This window comes from Astatotilapia calliptera, chromosome 19 (assembly GCF_900246225.1).
Source record: "Astatotilapia calliptera chromosome 19, fAstCal1.2, whole genome shotgun sequence".
Lineage (NCBI taxonomy): Eukaryota > Metazoa > Chordata > Actinopteri > Cichliformes > Cichlidae > Astatotilapia > Astatotilapia calliptera.
The window spans coordinates 7,315,354-7,333,486 of record NC_039320.1 but is presented as its reverse complement, the minus strand read 5'-3'; the positions used below and the strand labels follow the sequence as shown (position 1 = coordinate 7,333,486).

The following is an 18,133-nucleotide window of genomic DNA, read 5'->3' as shown; positions in this document are numbered from 1 at the left end:
TTTCAGGAATTCAGAAGATTTTTGGTGCACATTATTTTCCCACTGTATCATGAGAATCCCCCTTTTTTTCTTTACCTTGAGGTTTGTCTTCAGCCCTGCTCATAGATACTCTGTTTATAATAATGTGAAGGTGAGAGTAGTGGATGCAGGCCTGCGTTTATTTACTGCTCAGGAAAAATGATTGGTTCACACACACAGTCTGCGCGTGTGTGTGTGACTTCATGTATGAATAGCGTGCTGCCACCATCCTCTTACCAGCCTGCGAGAAAATCATTATCATCAAAATTATCATCGCCGTCATCTGTCACTTTCCACATCAAAGCCTCTGCACTTCTCACTGTTTCCACCACACTGTAGGCTCTGCTCTCCAGTCACACATCTTGCTGTTTGGTTTGAGTTGATCCTAATCAGCTCTGGCATGGTGGGACCATTTGTTCAGCTAAAAAAACCAAAAAGCAAACACGGCCAGCACGGTGCTGCGTGTCGTTTGTGAAGGAAGACAGAAATAGGAAAACGATGCAACGCAGAGATGCTCCGAGTTTCTGGTTTTCCTCTCTTCCACACATGCGCTCGGCCTTAAACGTGCACTCAACCACGCGGATATATTTTTCAGAGCCACAGCATAATCTTGTCATCTTTTACCTCTCCAAACCCCAAATTGTGGGACTTTATAGACACTGGTCACAACAGGATGCTCTCGGTCACTCCTGGCTGAACTCTGCTTCATTTAGATCAATTTTCTCTCAATAATTTAGGAAGTCATTCACACCACATCCTCTTCTGTGCAGAGATGCATGCTCAGTGGCTGCACAACACAGATGCATACTTCGCACTGCTTGGAGCTGGTGTCTGTGGGATGAGAGGTTGTGTTGAAAATGTAGTTTGTTGTTGTGAGCGTGATGCAGCCGGACGTGTGCGCTCTACATTCCAGCCACTCCTTTGACACAAACCGGATGAACTGGATTAGATATCGACAACATGAGTGAACTTTATTTTGGTGTTTAAATGTCTTATTTCTTTAAGATGTTAATTCCTTCAAAGAATATCAATACGGATGGCGAGAGCATTTGTTTGCTGTGTGGAGTTAATCTCCCCGTGCTGCTGTGCCTGCATGTCTGTGCGTTTCTGAGCGTGTGCACACGCGTGCACGCCGCCCAGCTCGATGAACATCCGTAGTTACTGTTGGCTAAACATGCAAAGGTTACTGTAATGTCAGACACATGCCAGAGGGGAGCGTGGAATACCACATTAACATAATCCATAGAAGAGCGTCCCATCTATAAACACTGACGCGCCGGGCTGATCGCCACGCCGGAGCACGTGACCGCTCGCGCTTCTGCTGCGCTGCACGAGGCTGAAAGGAGAAACCGCAACACGGCCATTCTTCTCTGAGGGAAAGACCAAAGGTCTGAAAAGAAATTGCTGGCTGTCAGGCAAAGACTGGCATCTTCCCGGCTCACGCAGAAAAGATATTTTCCTCCCGTCTGACCCGCTGACCCCGCGCTGCACATGTGAAACATGCTGTACCATAAAATCTTCTTCTCATTCATTGAGTTATAACTTTATTTCCAGGTAATTTATCAGCATCAGACAAATATAGACGTGCAGAGTTTTATCTTTCCTTAGGAAGACCTGAATTGAGTTTCACTCGAGTGTCTTTAAGGGAATTTAAATACAGCTTTCCTGGGCATCATTATCCAGATATTCATAACTCTGTGTGGTTATTTCCTCCCCAGCAATAACTTGCCTTCTTTTAGAATCTCCCGAGATACGATTGCAACACAACCCCTTGACTAATATTTGAGGCGTTGAGTATTAATTAGGTGTTTTATGGTGGCTGAGACGTCCTAACGTGCTGCCCTCTCACCTGCCGGGGCGGGGTCCTGCACTGGGGGGGGGGGTTGTTTTGATAATTATGTGTGCTAAAGCCAGAGAGAAGGCTCTTAATTTATTTGGAAAATGCATTTTTATATTTACGGCTTTGGTCGGCGCTTTTAGAGAGCTATTGTTTTCATTCACATAACCCCGTTTTAATTAGTCTGTCTTTGGAAATCCCCTCTCTGTGTTGTGGTTTTAGTCGGACGCTGCAGACTCCCACAGCTCCCAGACGTTTCTCAACTTTTTCTTACACGCTGGCTTCGTTCCAAAGAGCCAAGTCATGTATGCAAACTGGTGCACGTTCACGTTTTGTGTTTGAAACAGCCCGTTTATCTCTTTCTGCTCTTTTGTCTCTCGTCTTTTTCCCCCACAGTTGTTTCCAAAGTCTCTTTCTGTCGTTTGGATGCGAGTTGTGAGTGACCTTGGCTGGTGACTACACTGCCTACTCATTAAGTAGTAAAGATGAATGGTTTCATTATAGTGGGGGGAAAAAACGAGCAGGGCCAATTAGTGGTAATTAACAGCGGAGAGGGCGAGGTGCTCTGGAGGGCTCCCTGACCCAGACAGAAGGGGCAGAGGGCTGTGTGTGTGTGAAGGAAATGCAGGTATGCATTTGAGGAAGGCGATCATAGGCATGTGTGTGGACAGCAGGGACACAGAGTGTTTAAATGAGTGTATGTATGTGCAGTGCTGTGGGGACGGGCTTCTTTATGCCACGATTAGGAGCGTGAAAGCTAAAAGTGGAGTTTGGGGGTGTTGGAGAAGTGTGTGTGCTCCATTTACATCACAAGGCAAGGCTGGACATGCTTGCAGACATTCCTGCATGCTGACAAATGGGAAAATCACAGCACGTTTCAGCAATTAGAGGTGACGAGGTCAAGAGCCGGCAACACCTCTCCTTGACTTCTGACTCCCGATGTGATGTCACTGTCCCCCCTGCAGCCCTTCGGTGTGGCCGGGGAGCTTGTTAGGCAAAGGTCTGAGAATAAAAGGCCCTAAAATGCCAAACCAATACACCATCGGCACTAATGAACATTTTGCTGTGATTTCTTTCTTCTTAATTGGAGATCTTTTCTTTTTTGTGCTGATCTGCAGTATTTGAGTATCTCAGCATCAAGGAGAAACTCAAGGTTGTTCACAGTACACCATCAGAGCCTCTCCCTCTCTCTCAGCGCTGCGCTTGATGCGTTCACCCCGCCTACCTCTCGTTTTTTTATCAGTTCCTGGGTGAAATTGTCACAGACATGTAATCCTTCGGGTGCCACTAGCTGGGAGACGTACACGTGAGCGTGCACGGAATGGTATTGGCGGACGAGGTGTCTAAACAGCAGGTAGCGTGGGGTCTTGTGTCCAACATGAAAATTCTGGCGAGTCGATAAAGCGGCGTTCAATATCCCCAGGAACGCGGCTGTGTTGTCACTTTAAGAGACATGTTCGAGTTGGCAGTTACTGTGAGAGCGCGTTTGTAAAGGCTGCAGATTTTTTTAAGGTATTTTGCAAAGTGCTGGCAAAGTGCTGCTTTCAGGGCCCCTGAAATTGCAATGCCTGGCAAATGGATGGTTTGAGGAGTATACAATGTATTAGAAGTCAATTGTGCATGGGAGGGCCTATTTTCCATATCGCTAGTCGAACAAGTGCGTGTGTGAGTGTGTGTGTGCAGCTGTTGCGTCTATGCTTTTGTGATGCACACACACTCAGACTGCTCAGGCCCCGTCTCCCTGTTGTTGTATTCCCCTGTTGCTTCAGCGACTGCAGGCTCTGTCATGTGGAGGTTTGCGTGTGGTGGGGTTGAGGGGTGGGGGTGTTAGACTGTGGGGGTGACGAGCATCAGAAACCATTACCCGTAATGGCCTCATTCCCCACATATCCATTCCCTTCCCCTCTCTGACATTTATTTTATGACTGCTTACATATCAAATATTTAAATAAACAGAATCGGGGGCTTCGGCTGAGGTTTGCCCGGGGGTGACGGGTGGGAGTCGTGGCGGCGGGAGTAAAGGGATGGATGATGACATTCATTTCCGAAACGAGGAAAGAAAAAAAACAGGTTTGGGGGGTGGTGGTGGTGGTGAAGGGTGGGAGAAAAAAGCAGCGGCGGCAGTGAAGAGGAAGGGGGAGGAAAAATGCTTCGCTTGGCTCCAATCAAAGCGTGGCGGAGGGCGGCGTGTTTTTTCGCTTACGCCTGGCAGCAGCAGTGACAGACGGCTGTGCGTGAGCCTTCGGGCGCGAGTGCTGACGTGCGTGCGCGCATTACTGCGGGGCTCATCAGTCAACGTTTCCCGGGGACGCGGGAGGATGTGGGAGAAGGCCCCGGTGGCTCGTGAAAAGCAGTCCGCTGTGCCGAAGCAACATGAGCTGTGTGACACAACGCAAAGAAACAAAGTGAAACGCAACTGTGAGGCCAGGTAGAAGGAAAGAAGGCAGGTAGAGGTGAGAAGGGGGAGGATTCGTCCGTTTCCTCGAAAGAAGAGGACGGAGAATGAAAGAGTAAAGGCACATGTGTGTGTAGACATGTGTGTGTAGTGAATGAAGAGACAGCAGTCCTGGGTGCAGGCGGGCAGTCGTACGCTGCCTGGCGTCGGTGGGAGGCCCATTACTGTCAGGCTAATCTTAAAATAATTAATTGCGAAGTCGACGCTTTTTAAAGAGTATTGTAATTGAATCCTAAATTAGGCTTGGGAAAGGGGACGCGTCCTGCTTTGCTGCAAGGCTGTTCCCGTTCTGCAGTCATGTACACACACACACACACACGAGTGGGTCGTGTGCAGGCGGGCAGAATAGGGGGAAAAAGACAACAGGCGAAGGAAATGCTAATGAAATGCATATTTGGGGAGAAAGGGGCCATCTATAATTTAGCTGTGCTCTTTGAATGTGAATGATGTGTGTGCAAGCGCTGTGATTTATTTTTGTTGTGCAGAGGGATAATTCTGTCAGAGTAGGCTTTTATTCTTGTAAACAAATGTGGGGAAAAGAGCAGAATAAAAGTGGAGTAATAAAGTAAACAGAATGGTATGAATACATTTAGCTGCTGGCATGAATAATTTGTATACGGGACGGAGGAGTTTGATGAAAGAGAGATGACAGATATGAGAGCCTCGATATCGCCTGATAAAATTTCAGGACGCTCTCTGATACGCTGTTTTCCGCCACTTGTTTTTATCTTTGCGTGATTTTGTGTGCCACTTCCGCACACGTGCAGATGCAGCTTGCGACGCCTCGAATCCTCCGAGACTCGAGGCCGCTCTTAAAACGGGCGGCTCGGCGTGCTCTCCACACGCGGCTGCTCCTCTCGGATGACCCTCGCAAAACTGTCGGCTGTAGAACTTGAAAGCTCCCAGAAAAGGGTCTGCCCTCCATAAATGTCGGCTCTGCTTCATAAGTCTGGCACAGGGGTCAGGGGTCAGGGAAGGGGTTTTTGCCTGGCAGTCGTAGAAATGAAGCAGCAGAGGAGCTTCCTGTTGTCACGTCACCTTCTTTGTTGCAGTGTAGTTCAGAATCAGAATCAGAATACTTTATTGATCCCTGGGGGAAATTATTTTTTGTTAGTTGTCTGCAGTGCTGTATTCCTTCAGCTTTGTTTTGCACGCCGGCCTCGCGAGCACACTGAAATTATCAGATTAAGTGTTGCAGTCAGTCAAGGAAAAACCGAGGAACCAGTCCAACCGCTCTGCAAACATGTTGGTCCTTGCTGCCGTTCACCCCGATGTGCACTTCAGGTTCAGCCGTATTTCTACCTGCATTAACAACACGTGTGTCAGAACTGAAACACAATGAAATTCTTTTGCTCTACATTCGAGAAATTGGCTGCGTGCGTGTGACAAATCAAACGCTCCTCGTGCTGTTTTCCAAATGTTTGAAACCCGTTCAACTCTTATTTGGCCCAGATCTGACAGCTCCAAACTTGGCTCAGAACATCCCATTTTCTCCTGGCTGACTGGGATGAATAACAGCAGAGAGGACAATATTGTGGTCTAGCTGAGCATGGCTGACTCTTCTGTCTCTGTGATCCCTCTATCAATAAGGAACACAGGCCTGTCAGAAGGCCTGCCAACTGTTTGGCTGTCCATGCAGGCTGCTCTCTACTCAACATCTGGACACAGATGGTACACACTGCTCGCACACATGCAAAATGCTTGCACACATTTTCTCGCTCATACTGGCAGACACTCGCCAGCATGCTGTGCACTTACAGTTATACTGATGTGTGTGTGAATTCCTGCCTTTCCACACACACTCAAACATGGTTAGCACACGGCCATTTTCAGAATCCTTTTAAGTTGCATCCACAGTGTGTAAAGTCATATATATGGCGTGCAGCTCAGTACAAAGAACAGACAAACGCACACTTTCTTTCACAGATTTGGTCACATGGTGGAGTCCGTGTGTCGCAGCCAAGGATCCGCAGCCTCTCTTGGGAAATATGTACGCGTTCCTTTAATATGTCTGGCTCTTAATAAAAACCTGAGAGTTAAAGGTCGGTCAGGGTTTGGTGTGTAAAACAAGTCGCAATCGGGGTAGTTATTCTGGCTCGATCTGCTGCGCTCTTACAAATGTCCAACTTGACACAACAAGTGCAATTCAGCGGCTTTTTCCCCGTTTTTCATTCCTCGTGCAGCAAAAACAAAATGAAAACTCATTCTGTGCACACTCAGGAGTGCTGGAGACTTCACGTTGAAATCTAATTAAGGTCATTTAACTGCAAATATCGCTCAGTTTTACCAGTCACATGGTATTCATATGGTGCAGCCAGGCCATCGTAAACACAACTGCCCTGGGGCTTAGCAATGATGGGAGTAAATGGTGGAGTTCAGCTGGAGTCAGAGGTGTGTGTGTGTGTGCAGTCGGGCCATGCATCAGGGCTCCCACAGGCCTGGAGCCTCTCATTGATCGATCCAGCTCCCCCGCCTCATGTTCCCAGCCAACTTCAGTGATTGATTCCCAGTCAGAGCCCCGGAGATGGGAGGCCTGGCCTGGACTGACAAAGCCTCGGCCTCCCAGAGGGTGACCCGGAGGGGCCACAGGGAGGGGAGCCTATTTCCAGACTCCAGGAGATGTTTGGGAGAAGTCTTCCCAGTGAGGAGGAAGCACAGAGACTCGCATTCATCACGGGAGAAAATGAAGGCCACATCTGCTGGTGCTGCCTTGACCGCCATGTGGGGAGCGAGATGGGGTCGTGCTGGAGAGTAGACATGCTGTAGGTGAAGGGGTTAAGAGGTACTGGTGTGGGGGGGGCTAGAACATTACCTTAGCACGCTAGTACACAATCTGTCATAGCTACACACACACACATTACCTCTGCAGGCATAAACACGTCATGTTCCCATCCACGCTGAATATCGCCGCAGCTCCATCAGCGCGTCTCTCTCCACGTCACTTCACGGCGTTTGAGCAGAGGGAAAAAAATGATATGAAAATCAATTTTTTTCTAATTAACTTTGCACATTTCCAGCTGAGCTATCAGACGTGGGGACCTTGTGCGTCGTGCAGAGTCCGATAATGAAATCAATTAGGTTCAAATGGTTTCAGGTGACTTTTAATGAGTATTTAATATCTGCCTGAGGAAGGAAGGTCAGGATATCTGTTTGTTGTTTGTATTTGTGTTTTCTTGGGGGGGGGGGCTTAAGTGATGGATCACCCGCAGGAGAAATATGGATGCTTCCACCCTGGGAGGACTGGGCAGTCCTCCAAAACAAACTGGCTGAATGTAAATCCTTGTTTTTAGTTGGGCAGCTCTTTAACTGCACCACAGGGATGACCTAGTTTCTGTCAACTTCCTTTTTTAGACGCTGTCGAATTGTTATCGCTATTAATTCCTTCACGAAGACGTTTTTGAGGCGCTACACCTGTGTGTCAGAAATCGACGAGGAAGCATCAGACAAGAACTCAATAATGTGAAGGGGGGACTTATTGTGGCCTTGCTTCACATGCTTTCATATTCATAATTTACGCTGCTCCCTCTCCTTCAGTGGCCAGCTTCCCAGCCTGTAGGAGCTCGTTAAGCTTTGCCTTACAGGGAAGACTAATGGATGGCAAAGAAGGCCCCCTCAGGACCCTTTAGCATCATTTCTGTCGGTTCGCTCGCTTAGTATTCGCTTATGTAGTTTCACCCTACTCTGAGCACAATATCATGAATAACCATTGCTAATTCATAAACACACTTTGTGATACGGGGCCTCGTTCATAATTATCCGAGCTGCAGAAAAGCAGTTTCTCTCCAACAGCATTCCATTAAAAAGGTGGTGATTTCCTTGAATAAGGGGGATTCTGGCCTGCATATTTAATGCCAGCATTTCCTTTGGGCACCGGGAGACGTGGGAAGCAAAAGGGCAGCACATTTACTCTAATAGCCAGGTCCTTTTTGAGAGGGGGGCGGATAGAGTTATTGTTATTTTGCTCCCTCCTGCCCATTTTTCCTCTCTTTCATTCGGTCGTGTCACAGCAGCTCTCCGTGGGGTTCTGCAGCCCGGCGAAGTTAGAGCAGCGCATTCCTCTCGTTCCACTGTGGCCCTGAGATGAAATGGGCTTTTTCAGCAGCCCTCCTCCTTCCCGGGGTCGCGCCTGGCACCGGCCAAAGACGTCAGTCCCGCCTGGCAATGAGAAAAGACTGGAAATATAGCAGACCTCCTAGTAATGCGAAAATAGGCAAGCAGCCCTGTTGGAGGTGCTCTTTCCTGAAAGCATTTGCATTGGGTCCAAAGCAGTAGCTGTACATGGTCTTACCTCGAGGCTTTTCAGTGCGCTCTGTGCCCGGTGAGAAGCTTTTTTTAAGGTGGTACGATGCTGATTTGTAGCATTTGAGCTTGCAAGCTGATAAAAACATGCTCAACACGTGAGGAGAAAAGGAATCTTGACCTTTGACTTGTGCTCTCAGCATAGTTGGTTATGGGCTGGCTCGTTTTTATGGGCCGATGGGTTTTTTCGTTTTTTTTCCGTAACGGTATAAACACTGAAAGGCGGTGGATTGGCCAGATGCTAGGAGATGTGTAAAAATAACTCAGTTGTTTGGTGCTGGCTATTGTGGAGCTTCCACAGATTCAGTAACATTAGCAAGTGGTGGAGGCCAGCAGATGCAACACGTTGGCGGGTGGATGACGGAAAGGCAGGAGGAGCAGAGACCCGAGGCGGTGAACTGAACTTCAGGTAAGAAGTTATGACCTGCAGTAGGCCTGCACAATAAATCGAAAATTTATTGTCATCGCGATATCAGCCTGCGCAATGGGCCCATCGCAAAAGACGACGTAAACTGCGGTAATTGGGTACCTTAAAATGTTTACACACGTGCTTTAAAGAATTTACAAATCAAAGAAACCCCTTTATACATTTGACCAGTCGAATAGAGCCCTTCACGGCATTAACCAATCAAATGGATTAGAGGCCCGCCTCCTACGCAGGCGGGGAGGGAACAACGCTGCAGCAACGAGTCAGAGTTGTAAAGGCTGAAAAATAGTACCTCGCTTATTTGGAGGTACTTTTGATTTGATAAAGACGACATTCTCCAAACACAGGTGCTCTGCAAAACTTGCCGAACACTCGTGGCAACCACCAGAGGAAACACGACTAATCTCCACCATCATCTTCAACACAACCACAGAGAGCTGTTTGAAGAGTTGAAATGTTTTTTTATGGGAGCAATGTTTCAATGTTAAAGTGCACTTTGTTCTTACACTGCTATTACAGCGCTTTCATTAAATAAAACTGTTGCAGTAAAACGGAAATTATGTATTTGTTTGTTTGTTTTTTGCTATTTATTTTATTGCAAGTCATATCGTTATCGCAGTATTGATCACAGTTATCGCACATCGTAGGTTTTCCTAATATCGTGCAGCCCTACCCTGCAGTCTATCTGGGTCAGATATGAACCAAGTTTAGGTGGAGTTTATTTTCGTTATGCTGACTTTTTACAGTCAGTTACAATAACTCGTACTGCGTGCTAGCTAGCATGACGGAGTTTCTATACAGCTGGGCGGGTGCTATGATGTTACTGATGTTGAACTTGTTTTATCTTATTTTATTTATAAGGTTAGTTATTAGAGTTTCCAACCGTCCCGTCTCGTATTCAGAGAAAAAATTACGCGTTTGGTGTTGAGGTGAAAAGAAACACAGTTTGTCCCGGACTTCAGCTACAATGAAAAAGACAAAGCTGGAGTTATTCTGTCTTTACGCTGCACAGCTGCCTCTTCTTCTCTCATTCTCTCCCCTCCCTCTCCTGTTGCTACTTCAATCATGAAACTGATCAATGATCAGCTGATCGGCTTTTCTCTCTCGTTTGTTTATCACTTTGCGCCAGAAAGAAGAAACCGGCAGATGTCGCGGTAAACAACAGCAGCACGTTTGATCAGCTGTTGTTAGAATTTATTTAATATTACTTTCTAGTTTTAGCTGATGTTTGCTGGAGCCACAGCTGTAAACCTGCTGGTCATGATGTCGGTTTGGATATGTGGTGAGAGGGAAACATGAAACCAGGAGATGTCCTTACTGGATCATCAGAGCTGAACAGGTGATGGAGAAACAGGTTTACCTTTTAGGTGACATGAATGAGTTGAAGGGAAGTTATGAACTGTTTCTGAGAGACAAATAACACCAGGATCCTTTTCTTTGTAGCTGACAGCTGGTAACTGTGCAGGGGCGGGTCTAGCAAAGTGTTGCCAGGGGGCCAGGTAGGGCATTAACAGGGAAAGGGGGGCACAAAGAAATACTTTCTTATTCTCATTTCAAATGTCTCGCTTTTAATAAATAATTATCCGAGTCTTACAACAAACGATTGATGCATATATACCATCAGAACAGTGAGCATCACTGTCACATCAGCGTTTGTTTTCATTCAAAGGCTTTATGATTTTTCCTATAATGGCGGCCGGTCTCTAGTCAAAACGCCCGGGACTATTTTATGTCCCGGTCCGGCCCTGGCTCTCAGCAGAACCCGCCCGTGTTCGCGTCTTTTTTCTCCTCGTTATGCAGTGAAAACCTGAATGATTCAGTCTGGGAAAACTGCACGCTGGCAGCAGACGCGGCTGGCAAATTTGCAGCGTGTGTTCTTTCACACATGCTTCCTTGACTGTTTGCAGACGATGGCATTTTATTTGTTTTCCTTCTGTAATGGCGTGTCGCTGGCATGTCAGCCGCGTCTCGTTTTGTCATCGAGGCTTTCTCTGTTTTCTTTCTCTCACCGCCGCTTCTTCAGCTCCCAGTCTCAGCAAAGGAAAAGGGCTCCGGCGACCCCGCGACCTCAATCTCACTTGAGACAGATGAAGCAGCCGCTCGCCTCCTCCTCCTCCTCCCTTTCCTCTCTTCTCTTCTCCTCCATTCCCCTCCTCCCCCTTCTGTTAATGACGTCTTTGTGCCGGCCGTGACAAACACAACACTCTGCAACTTTTCCCGAAGCACGCGGGAGGGGGTGGGTTTGTTTTGAGCGCTCTAACGCGTGCGTGCGAGCGCGTGCGTGTGCGTGGTGTAAATATTGGTGTCAATCGTGGAGGGCGCACCGATCGCTGGCTCCGAGGAGAGAGAGCTATTATGCGCGCTGCCCCAAACACAAAAGCCCGCCGGTCGGCCTCATAACAACAACCTCTTATCTGGCTTCTCTTTGTCTGCTTTTCTTCCTCGACTCACGGCACCATTGGGAAACATCCGCCGTGCGTGTATACGTTTCCCTCGCCTCCTCTACGGCTGTCGCGCCCTGCACCTCTCTCTCCTCAGACAATTTCATGCCTCTCATCGCTAGCCAGCCTTCACGCCTAGCTGCCTGTGCCGTACAGGCATATTGGGCTGAGGAAACGCAATTTGGCTCTACCTAGCTCCCCGCGGACCAGTACTGCTCTTCACACTGTCATTCGTTATGAGACTTTTTACTAACAAGGCGTGCATGCTGAGATGCAGGATGAGATTGTGTTTCAGGACATAATTCAGTGAATTTCTAAGCGATGCGACACACACACGGGAATGCCAACGCGCACGCCGCTCAGCCGCAGTTCTGCTTTCAGGATGAGATGAATTGATAAGAAAGAAATGTCAGGGCTAAGTGTGGCGTTTTGTTGTCAGTGTTTCCTTCGATCTGGCATCGAAACGAGGCGATAAACTGATATTAAAGGCTGATGTGCTCCTCGTGGAGCCCGGGCAGGGAGGAGTTAACGGCGTGCTGCTCCTCTCCTCTCCGCTTGATGACATCAGTATTGTCTCTGCATCCATGAAATTAATTTTTCTAATCTTAGTCAGCAGGAGCGGGGGAATTTGCACACATTAATATGGAACTCGATCTGCACTCGCCCACTGCTGCAGTCTCTCTTCTTGTCTTTCCGCCTCCATCTTTTCTTTTTCCACCCTTTCCATTTTATTTTCTGTGTGCAGCAGTAGGCCCAAAGCGCGCTGGGTTTCAAGCCTGAAATGCGGAGCTTTGTTCTGGAGGCCTGGGCAACGCCGGGCCCCGCAGTGTAATAGGAGCTGGAGAGCGCTCTGCTGCACGGTGCAAATAAATAACATAAAAGACGAGGCTGATTGTCCCAGCAGACCAACCGGCTCTGGCTGCAGCGCATTGATTCTCCGGAGGCCGGCGCGGCGCAGAGGATAAAGAGGATCCGTTGACAATAATTATCCTTATTTGTTTCTCCTCACAAATACACACAGGCTAAAACGCTTTCATTACGCAGGAATTAAAGCTGCTGCTCTGCACAAGTCCTCCCAACACAAACAGACGATAATCAATGATTTTCATACAGGTGCAATTTTTTTACAGTTTTCACATGGCACTGATTTTCCAGCCAAATAAGCCTTTACCCCGACAGCACACACTGCAGCCCCCAGTGCACTGGGCCTGAAATGAAACGCTCCCATCCAACCTGCAGGAATGTGTTGCTCGAGAAAACGTTAAACCGCCAGATGATACGAGGATCGTAATAGTTCAGCGAATTGCTCTTTGATGGTCAGATAATTTCACAAGTTGCTGTGTCTCAATAAAGCAGCTTGTAGACCATAAAGAACATCATACGAGGGAACACATTCTGCTCCACTGTTGCTTGGATGGAAACTGCCTTAGTGGAGATATTAGTGGAAACTCTGCAGCCCTGAAGGCGAGCGTCAGGAGCGTTCCTGCACCTGCTGAATAGGAAAGCGTATTTTTCCCTCTGTAGTTTGTTTTTCAGGTGAGGACGAGCCACGGCAGCGTGGACCTGTTCGGGCGTGCGTGCGCATTCCCTCACCGCGGCGGATAAATGGGCCAGTTTTCCCCAATAATTCCTCCATTTGAAATGGGACTGGAATAATAACCGTTTACTAATATTGTTTTATGTTCGTTTGATCCCAGTGTGTGTCTCATAATCCACATATCCGAGGCTTTTGTGTCGAGCGTTTTGTCTCTTTCTGATTAACAACTTAGCACATTAAAGCAAGAAGGAGTAAAATCATTTTCGCAACATAAAAATGTTGTCGATTGAGCTCAGAAAAGCAATTTAGCAGGTTTCACCCCACAGTAATTTCACCCATGTTCTGTTTTAATGGCTTTGTTTTGCAAAATAAAAAAAAATAAATAAAAAAAAACTAAAAAGCTCACGAGAGTCGCAGCGCTGGAGAGGAGTTCATAAATTGAATTTTAAATTTAGCAGTTGAATTACTATTGTCTCCCGTGCCGCCTCCCCCTCCTCCGTTGAATGGCATGCCCAGATGAACAAAGTGAAAAACACATTTGAAGAAAATAAAAAACAATTTCTGTGTATTCCCTCTAGTTTTTTATCTGCTGTCCCTCCTGGCACAAACAAGATTCACTTCGTGTCATTTTCATAATTTTTTTCCTAAGTACAGTCATTTCTCTCCGGGAAGGGAAAAAAATAACGTTTCAATTTGTCAGGAATGGTTGTCGTTTTTTGTGCCTGGTGGTGTGAGGGGAATCGTGGGCATATCTCTAGGAAAAGGCTGCAGTGGGCTGAAATCTCATTTAGTGGAACCTGTCATGAGAGCAGATTTGAGGCTCCGTTTGGGGAGGCGGAAAATACTCTTTCTTTTCTTTGCCCGTGGTAACGCCGTGCGTCGAAGGTGGACCGAGGTACCTGATATAATTTGATTGTGGCTGTTTTATTTAAGATCTCCCCCAAAGTGTGTGAGGAAGTTGGAGAGAGATGAGAGCGATGCAGCGAGAACACAAAGAGCCATCAGCAGAATCTGCCACTGTGTCTGTGTGAGTCTGTGTGTGTCTGTGTGAGTCTGTGTGTGTGTCTGTGTGAGTCTGTGTGTGTGTCTGTGTGAGTCTGTGTGTGTCTGTGTGAGTCTGTGCTCCCAGCCCTGCTCACAGGGAGGCCTAACTCTTACGGAGACGTGTCGTCCTTATAACGAGGTGAGGAGGGCTCAGTCAGTAATCAGATTTTAATTTCACGTCTGATTTTTGGCCTCATGGGAAACAAAAATCAGGTAAAAAAAGAATTTTTTACTTAATTCTGGCTATAAAATGCAGACTCACTCCCCTTTTGGTTCACAAGCCAAGATGGCAGAAAGTGAAAGAGTTTGCAAGATCCGGCGAGTGGAAGTGGGTCTCCTGAGTCCACTGTCGCCCTGGCCTCTCTTCAAGGACCTGCAGTGGGCTTGCGAGGCAGGAATTAGACCCTAATCAGGACTAACGTCTGCACCCGTCATCATCACCTCTTTTACTATTTAAAAAATACAAATAATTGTAAAAAGACACATTTTGAAGGTGCAGAGCTGCACAGTGTTTATGTCCACAGTTATGAGCAGATATGAAGGTGCAAACCAGCGCAGTGTCCTCTGAAGCCGTGGATTATGTGCACGTGTGTGTAAAATCGAGTGTCCACTTCTCCGCTTCCAAAAACTCTGAGGTTATTTTCCGTCCTCAGTACCTTTGTAAGTGCAGCGTTTAATGTTTTTTGTACGCGTGCACACTTGGCAGCGGCGTGTGGGGGATTTATTTGTGTTGCGCTCAGCGTTTTTGGCAAACCGAGGACCTCTTGAGCTGGATTGGTGAACTGGATGGAGTTGGGGAGGGTGTGTGTGTGTGTGTGTGTCCCATATCACGGGTGGCACAGTGCCCTGGATTTTTCAGAAACTCGAGGACGTTTCATCGCTTAGTGCTGTCTGTGTGCTGTGGGTGTGCAAACATTCGAGCGGGTCATGCGCTGCCCTCCGCTCCATTATTTGAAACATATGACCGGCATCAGTTTGAGCATATCAACAAAATACTCGCAACAAATCTCCCCTTTGATGTTCAACTGGTTTAACTCTGTATATTACTGCGCTGATGCACTTAGAGCTAACTCTGCTTTAGCTGTATTGTAGTATTCTGAGCAGCTCACTCAGTCATGCTCTTTATTGTCTCTTTGAGCAATAAGAAGAAAAAGCATACAATACGATGAGTCAAACTTTTCTCTGAAAACGCTCCGTCTGTCAGTAAAAAAAAGATTTTTCTATCAGAAACATCTTAAAACTTGTTCTCCTCACAATGGTTCATAACTTTAATTCTTCCCTAATGTTCTTCAGTTTAATGCTGGCAATCATTTTGTCAGATTAGATGTCGCGTTTCCTCTTCTGCTTAAATGTTTCATTGTCGATCCTTTCTGCTGGTGCACTCGGTGACTTCCTCCTCCCTCACACGGGGGATGATTCACTTCGTTTTTTCATGCACGGAGGAAGAAAAGCAAAGGGCAGCGAGTGTCTGCAGTTCATTATTATACTGTTACAAATCCGGCGATGCAGACCTTTGCAGGAAAGCCCCCCCTCCTCACACACCTGCTGTGAAATAACTTTAAGAGCGCTAACTTTCTCGCTCCCTCTTTCCCCGCCCAAACACAGTTTTATCACCCTCTCTCTCTCCCCTCCAAACTATTCCACGTGCACGCCTCAGTAGGCGCGAACGCTTTAATGCTGGACCGCCATAACTGTCCACGTAACCTGCTGAATAAAGTGCTCCCATCCCCTGACATGTCTTCTTGATATTAGCCTGGCAATATGAGGCAGCGGCAATTTCTCCTCCGCTCTAGACGAGGTGATATTGAGTTGGGGAGAAGGGAGGGAACTGAGGAGGGAGTTGGTGGTGGAAGAGAAAGAAGAGGCGGTGCGGGGGGGTCGGTGGCGGTTAGTTGGAAATGAGAGAGGAGAAGTGAAAGTGTGTGTGTGTGTGTGTGTGTGAGAGAGAGAGAGAGACACAGTAGGAACAAAGTGTCATAAATCACTCATGATCCTACGCGGCACAGACAAAAGAGAAGAAGAGGGAAGATAGAAGAAGTCTGCATTATCTGCCCAGCAGACAGACAAACACGCCGCTGCGGGTGACGGATTAGCATTAGCCTGATGCACTGTACCGGAATTTTCCAATGGCTCACTGGGACCCCAAACAACCCGTAAAAGGGCTCTGAAGTACTTACAATGGAATAAATTACCCTTGACATATTCTCTGTCCTGGCTTTGGTTTTCCTCTGTGCTCGTACGGGAAGCGAGCTCTCCAGGTGTGGCTTTGGAGAGCAGGTCCCGACTGCTTTGCTGCTCTGAATTCCCTCTGGGATTCAAGCTCGCGAGTTTGAAATGACCCGTCACAAAAGCTTGGATCCACGCCCCTGCACCCACAACCTTTACTTAAACTCGGAAGTACATAAACTCGACTGCAGTAATAGAATAACTATCGCTTTATCTGCCAGTTTGCTGTAAGCAGCCGTATAGCACGAGTCGTACGGTGGTTATTGGCACCGCGGGGCTCTGGTTGCAGGAACGCGGCCATAGGTTTTTATTGCCGTTGCCTCCTGTTGCTTTAAACAACATTTACAACACTTGTAAAAGCCTCAGAGACATTAAAACAAAGATACGAGCTTTTAGGTTTTAATTAAATCATTTTATTTTGGCTCTTTTCCAGCAGAGTTTTGCTCCAAATAGCTACTCAATACACATCTTTGCTTATTTAATTCCATTTGTTGTTCATTTATGATCTGTTGACATTAATTTAAAGCTTTCACTTGTTGTGCAATTATGAAATAAATCAGCGATGGCTGTGGTTTGGAGTGGTGCACTAAGTGGACTTCAGTTAGGGGTTCCAACTTGGCAGATAGCAGATGAATTAATTTGAACGCCTCTCGGGCAATTACAATGCACTGTCATGAATGAAGTATTAGCCAAAAACCAAATGCTGACTATGCATTAATAACCCCTCTTCTTCTCCCCTGCAGGTTTCCTCCATGGACTTCATGGCTATGAAGCGCTCGCAGCTGTACGGCATGGCCAACAATCCCTACTCCGCCCCGCAGCAGCCGGGGGCCGGACCCTATCCCCCCAGCCAGCCCTACGCATCGCCTCCCCCGCATCGATACCCGATGAGCCTACAGGGGAGGGGTCAAATGGGCATGGGTGGGATGCAGTATCCTCAGCAGCAGGTACGCAAACAAACCGGAGCACTGCATCTTTGCACCCGCGTTCGTCCTCCGGCGTGCATCGCGGATAGGTCGGCCCTCTCTGCAGTGCCGTTCCAGATATCACAGCTGCCTTTATAAGCGATATTGCAATGGGACATTTGCTTCTCGCACGAACATTATCCAACGATTTCCCCCTGAAGGCTTGGCATGTTCAATTTGAGACGCAGCCTAAAATACCAGGCAGCGCATCTCACACCCTGGCATGTGGTGGTGTCACTCCTGTTCATCACTCAGTTCCCGTTAGACTCCCACTGGAGCGAGATGGGTTTGATGCTGTGTGTGTGAGCGTGTGCGTGCAAGCCAGTTCTTTCTTAATGCTTGTTTGATGGTGCATTTGTGCACTTTGTTGTGCATCTCTATTTACTTTTGGAGGCATGTACGTGTGTGTGTGTGTGTGTGTGGAATGCTCTCTGTGTAGTAAACAGACGCAGCGCGGTCGGCCCACGTCACAGTCTCTGTGCAGCACAATAGGTCTGTGTTGGAGACAATAGTGCTTCTGTCTGCTTTATTGAGTCTTAAGTAAATCCCATTTGGACTGGTATGGTGTGTGTGTGTGTGTATTAATCTGCGTCCCTTTTATCTTTGCGTTTGTGTGAATGATACGTGTGTGCCACAGTTTTGGCAGAAAGTGAACTTCTTCGGTGCGTGTGTGTGCGTGCGTGCAGATAGCAGTTTAAATTCACCAGTGTAGTTTGCAGTGAAGCAGCAGTGCCGAGCACCACAGCGAGAGAGGGGGGAGCACAGTGTTCCCTGCTGTCACTGCCGGCTATATTTAGTCTGCCTGGTCTGTTGGTCTGGACTTGAACACCTCTCACTGGGCGAGCGAGCTTCCACACATAGCAAGAGAGTATAAAAAGAGAGAG

General features: G+C 47.4%; 1 protein-coding gene across 10 annotated transcripts in view; it reads left to right on the top strand.

Moving 5' to 3' along the window:
- LOC113012405 (AT-rich interactive domain-containing protein 1B-like) overlaps window positions 1-18,133 on the top strand; it is a 191,386-nt gene that overhangs the window by 37,248 nt on the left and 136,005 nt on the right. For 9 of the 10 annotated variants that reach the window (XM_026152589.1, XM_026152590.1, XM_026152587.1 and 6 more), the window contains one exon: window positions 17,028-17,231. The exons of the other annotated variant lie outside the window; for it this stretch is intronic. In XM_026152589.1, coding sequence (XP_026008374.1) covers window positions 17,037-17,231 — 195 coding nt within the window. In that variant the 5' untranslated portion in view covers window positions 17,028-17,036. The remainder of the gene's footprint in view (window positions 1-17,027; window positions 17,232-18,133) is intronic. 10 annotated transcript variants of the gene reach the window in all.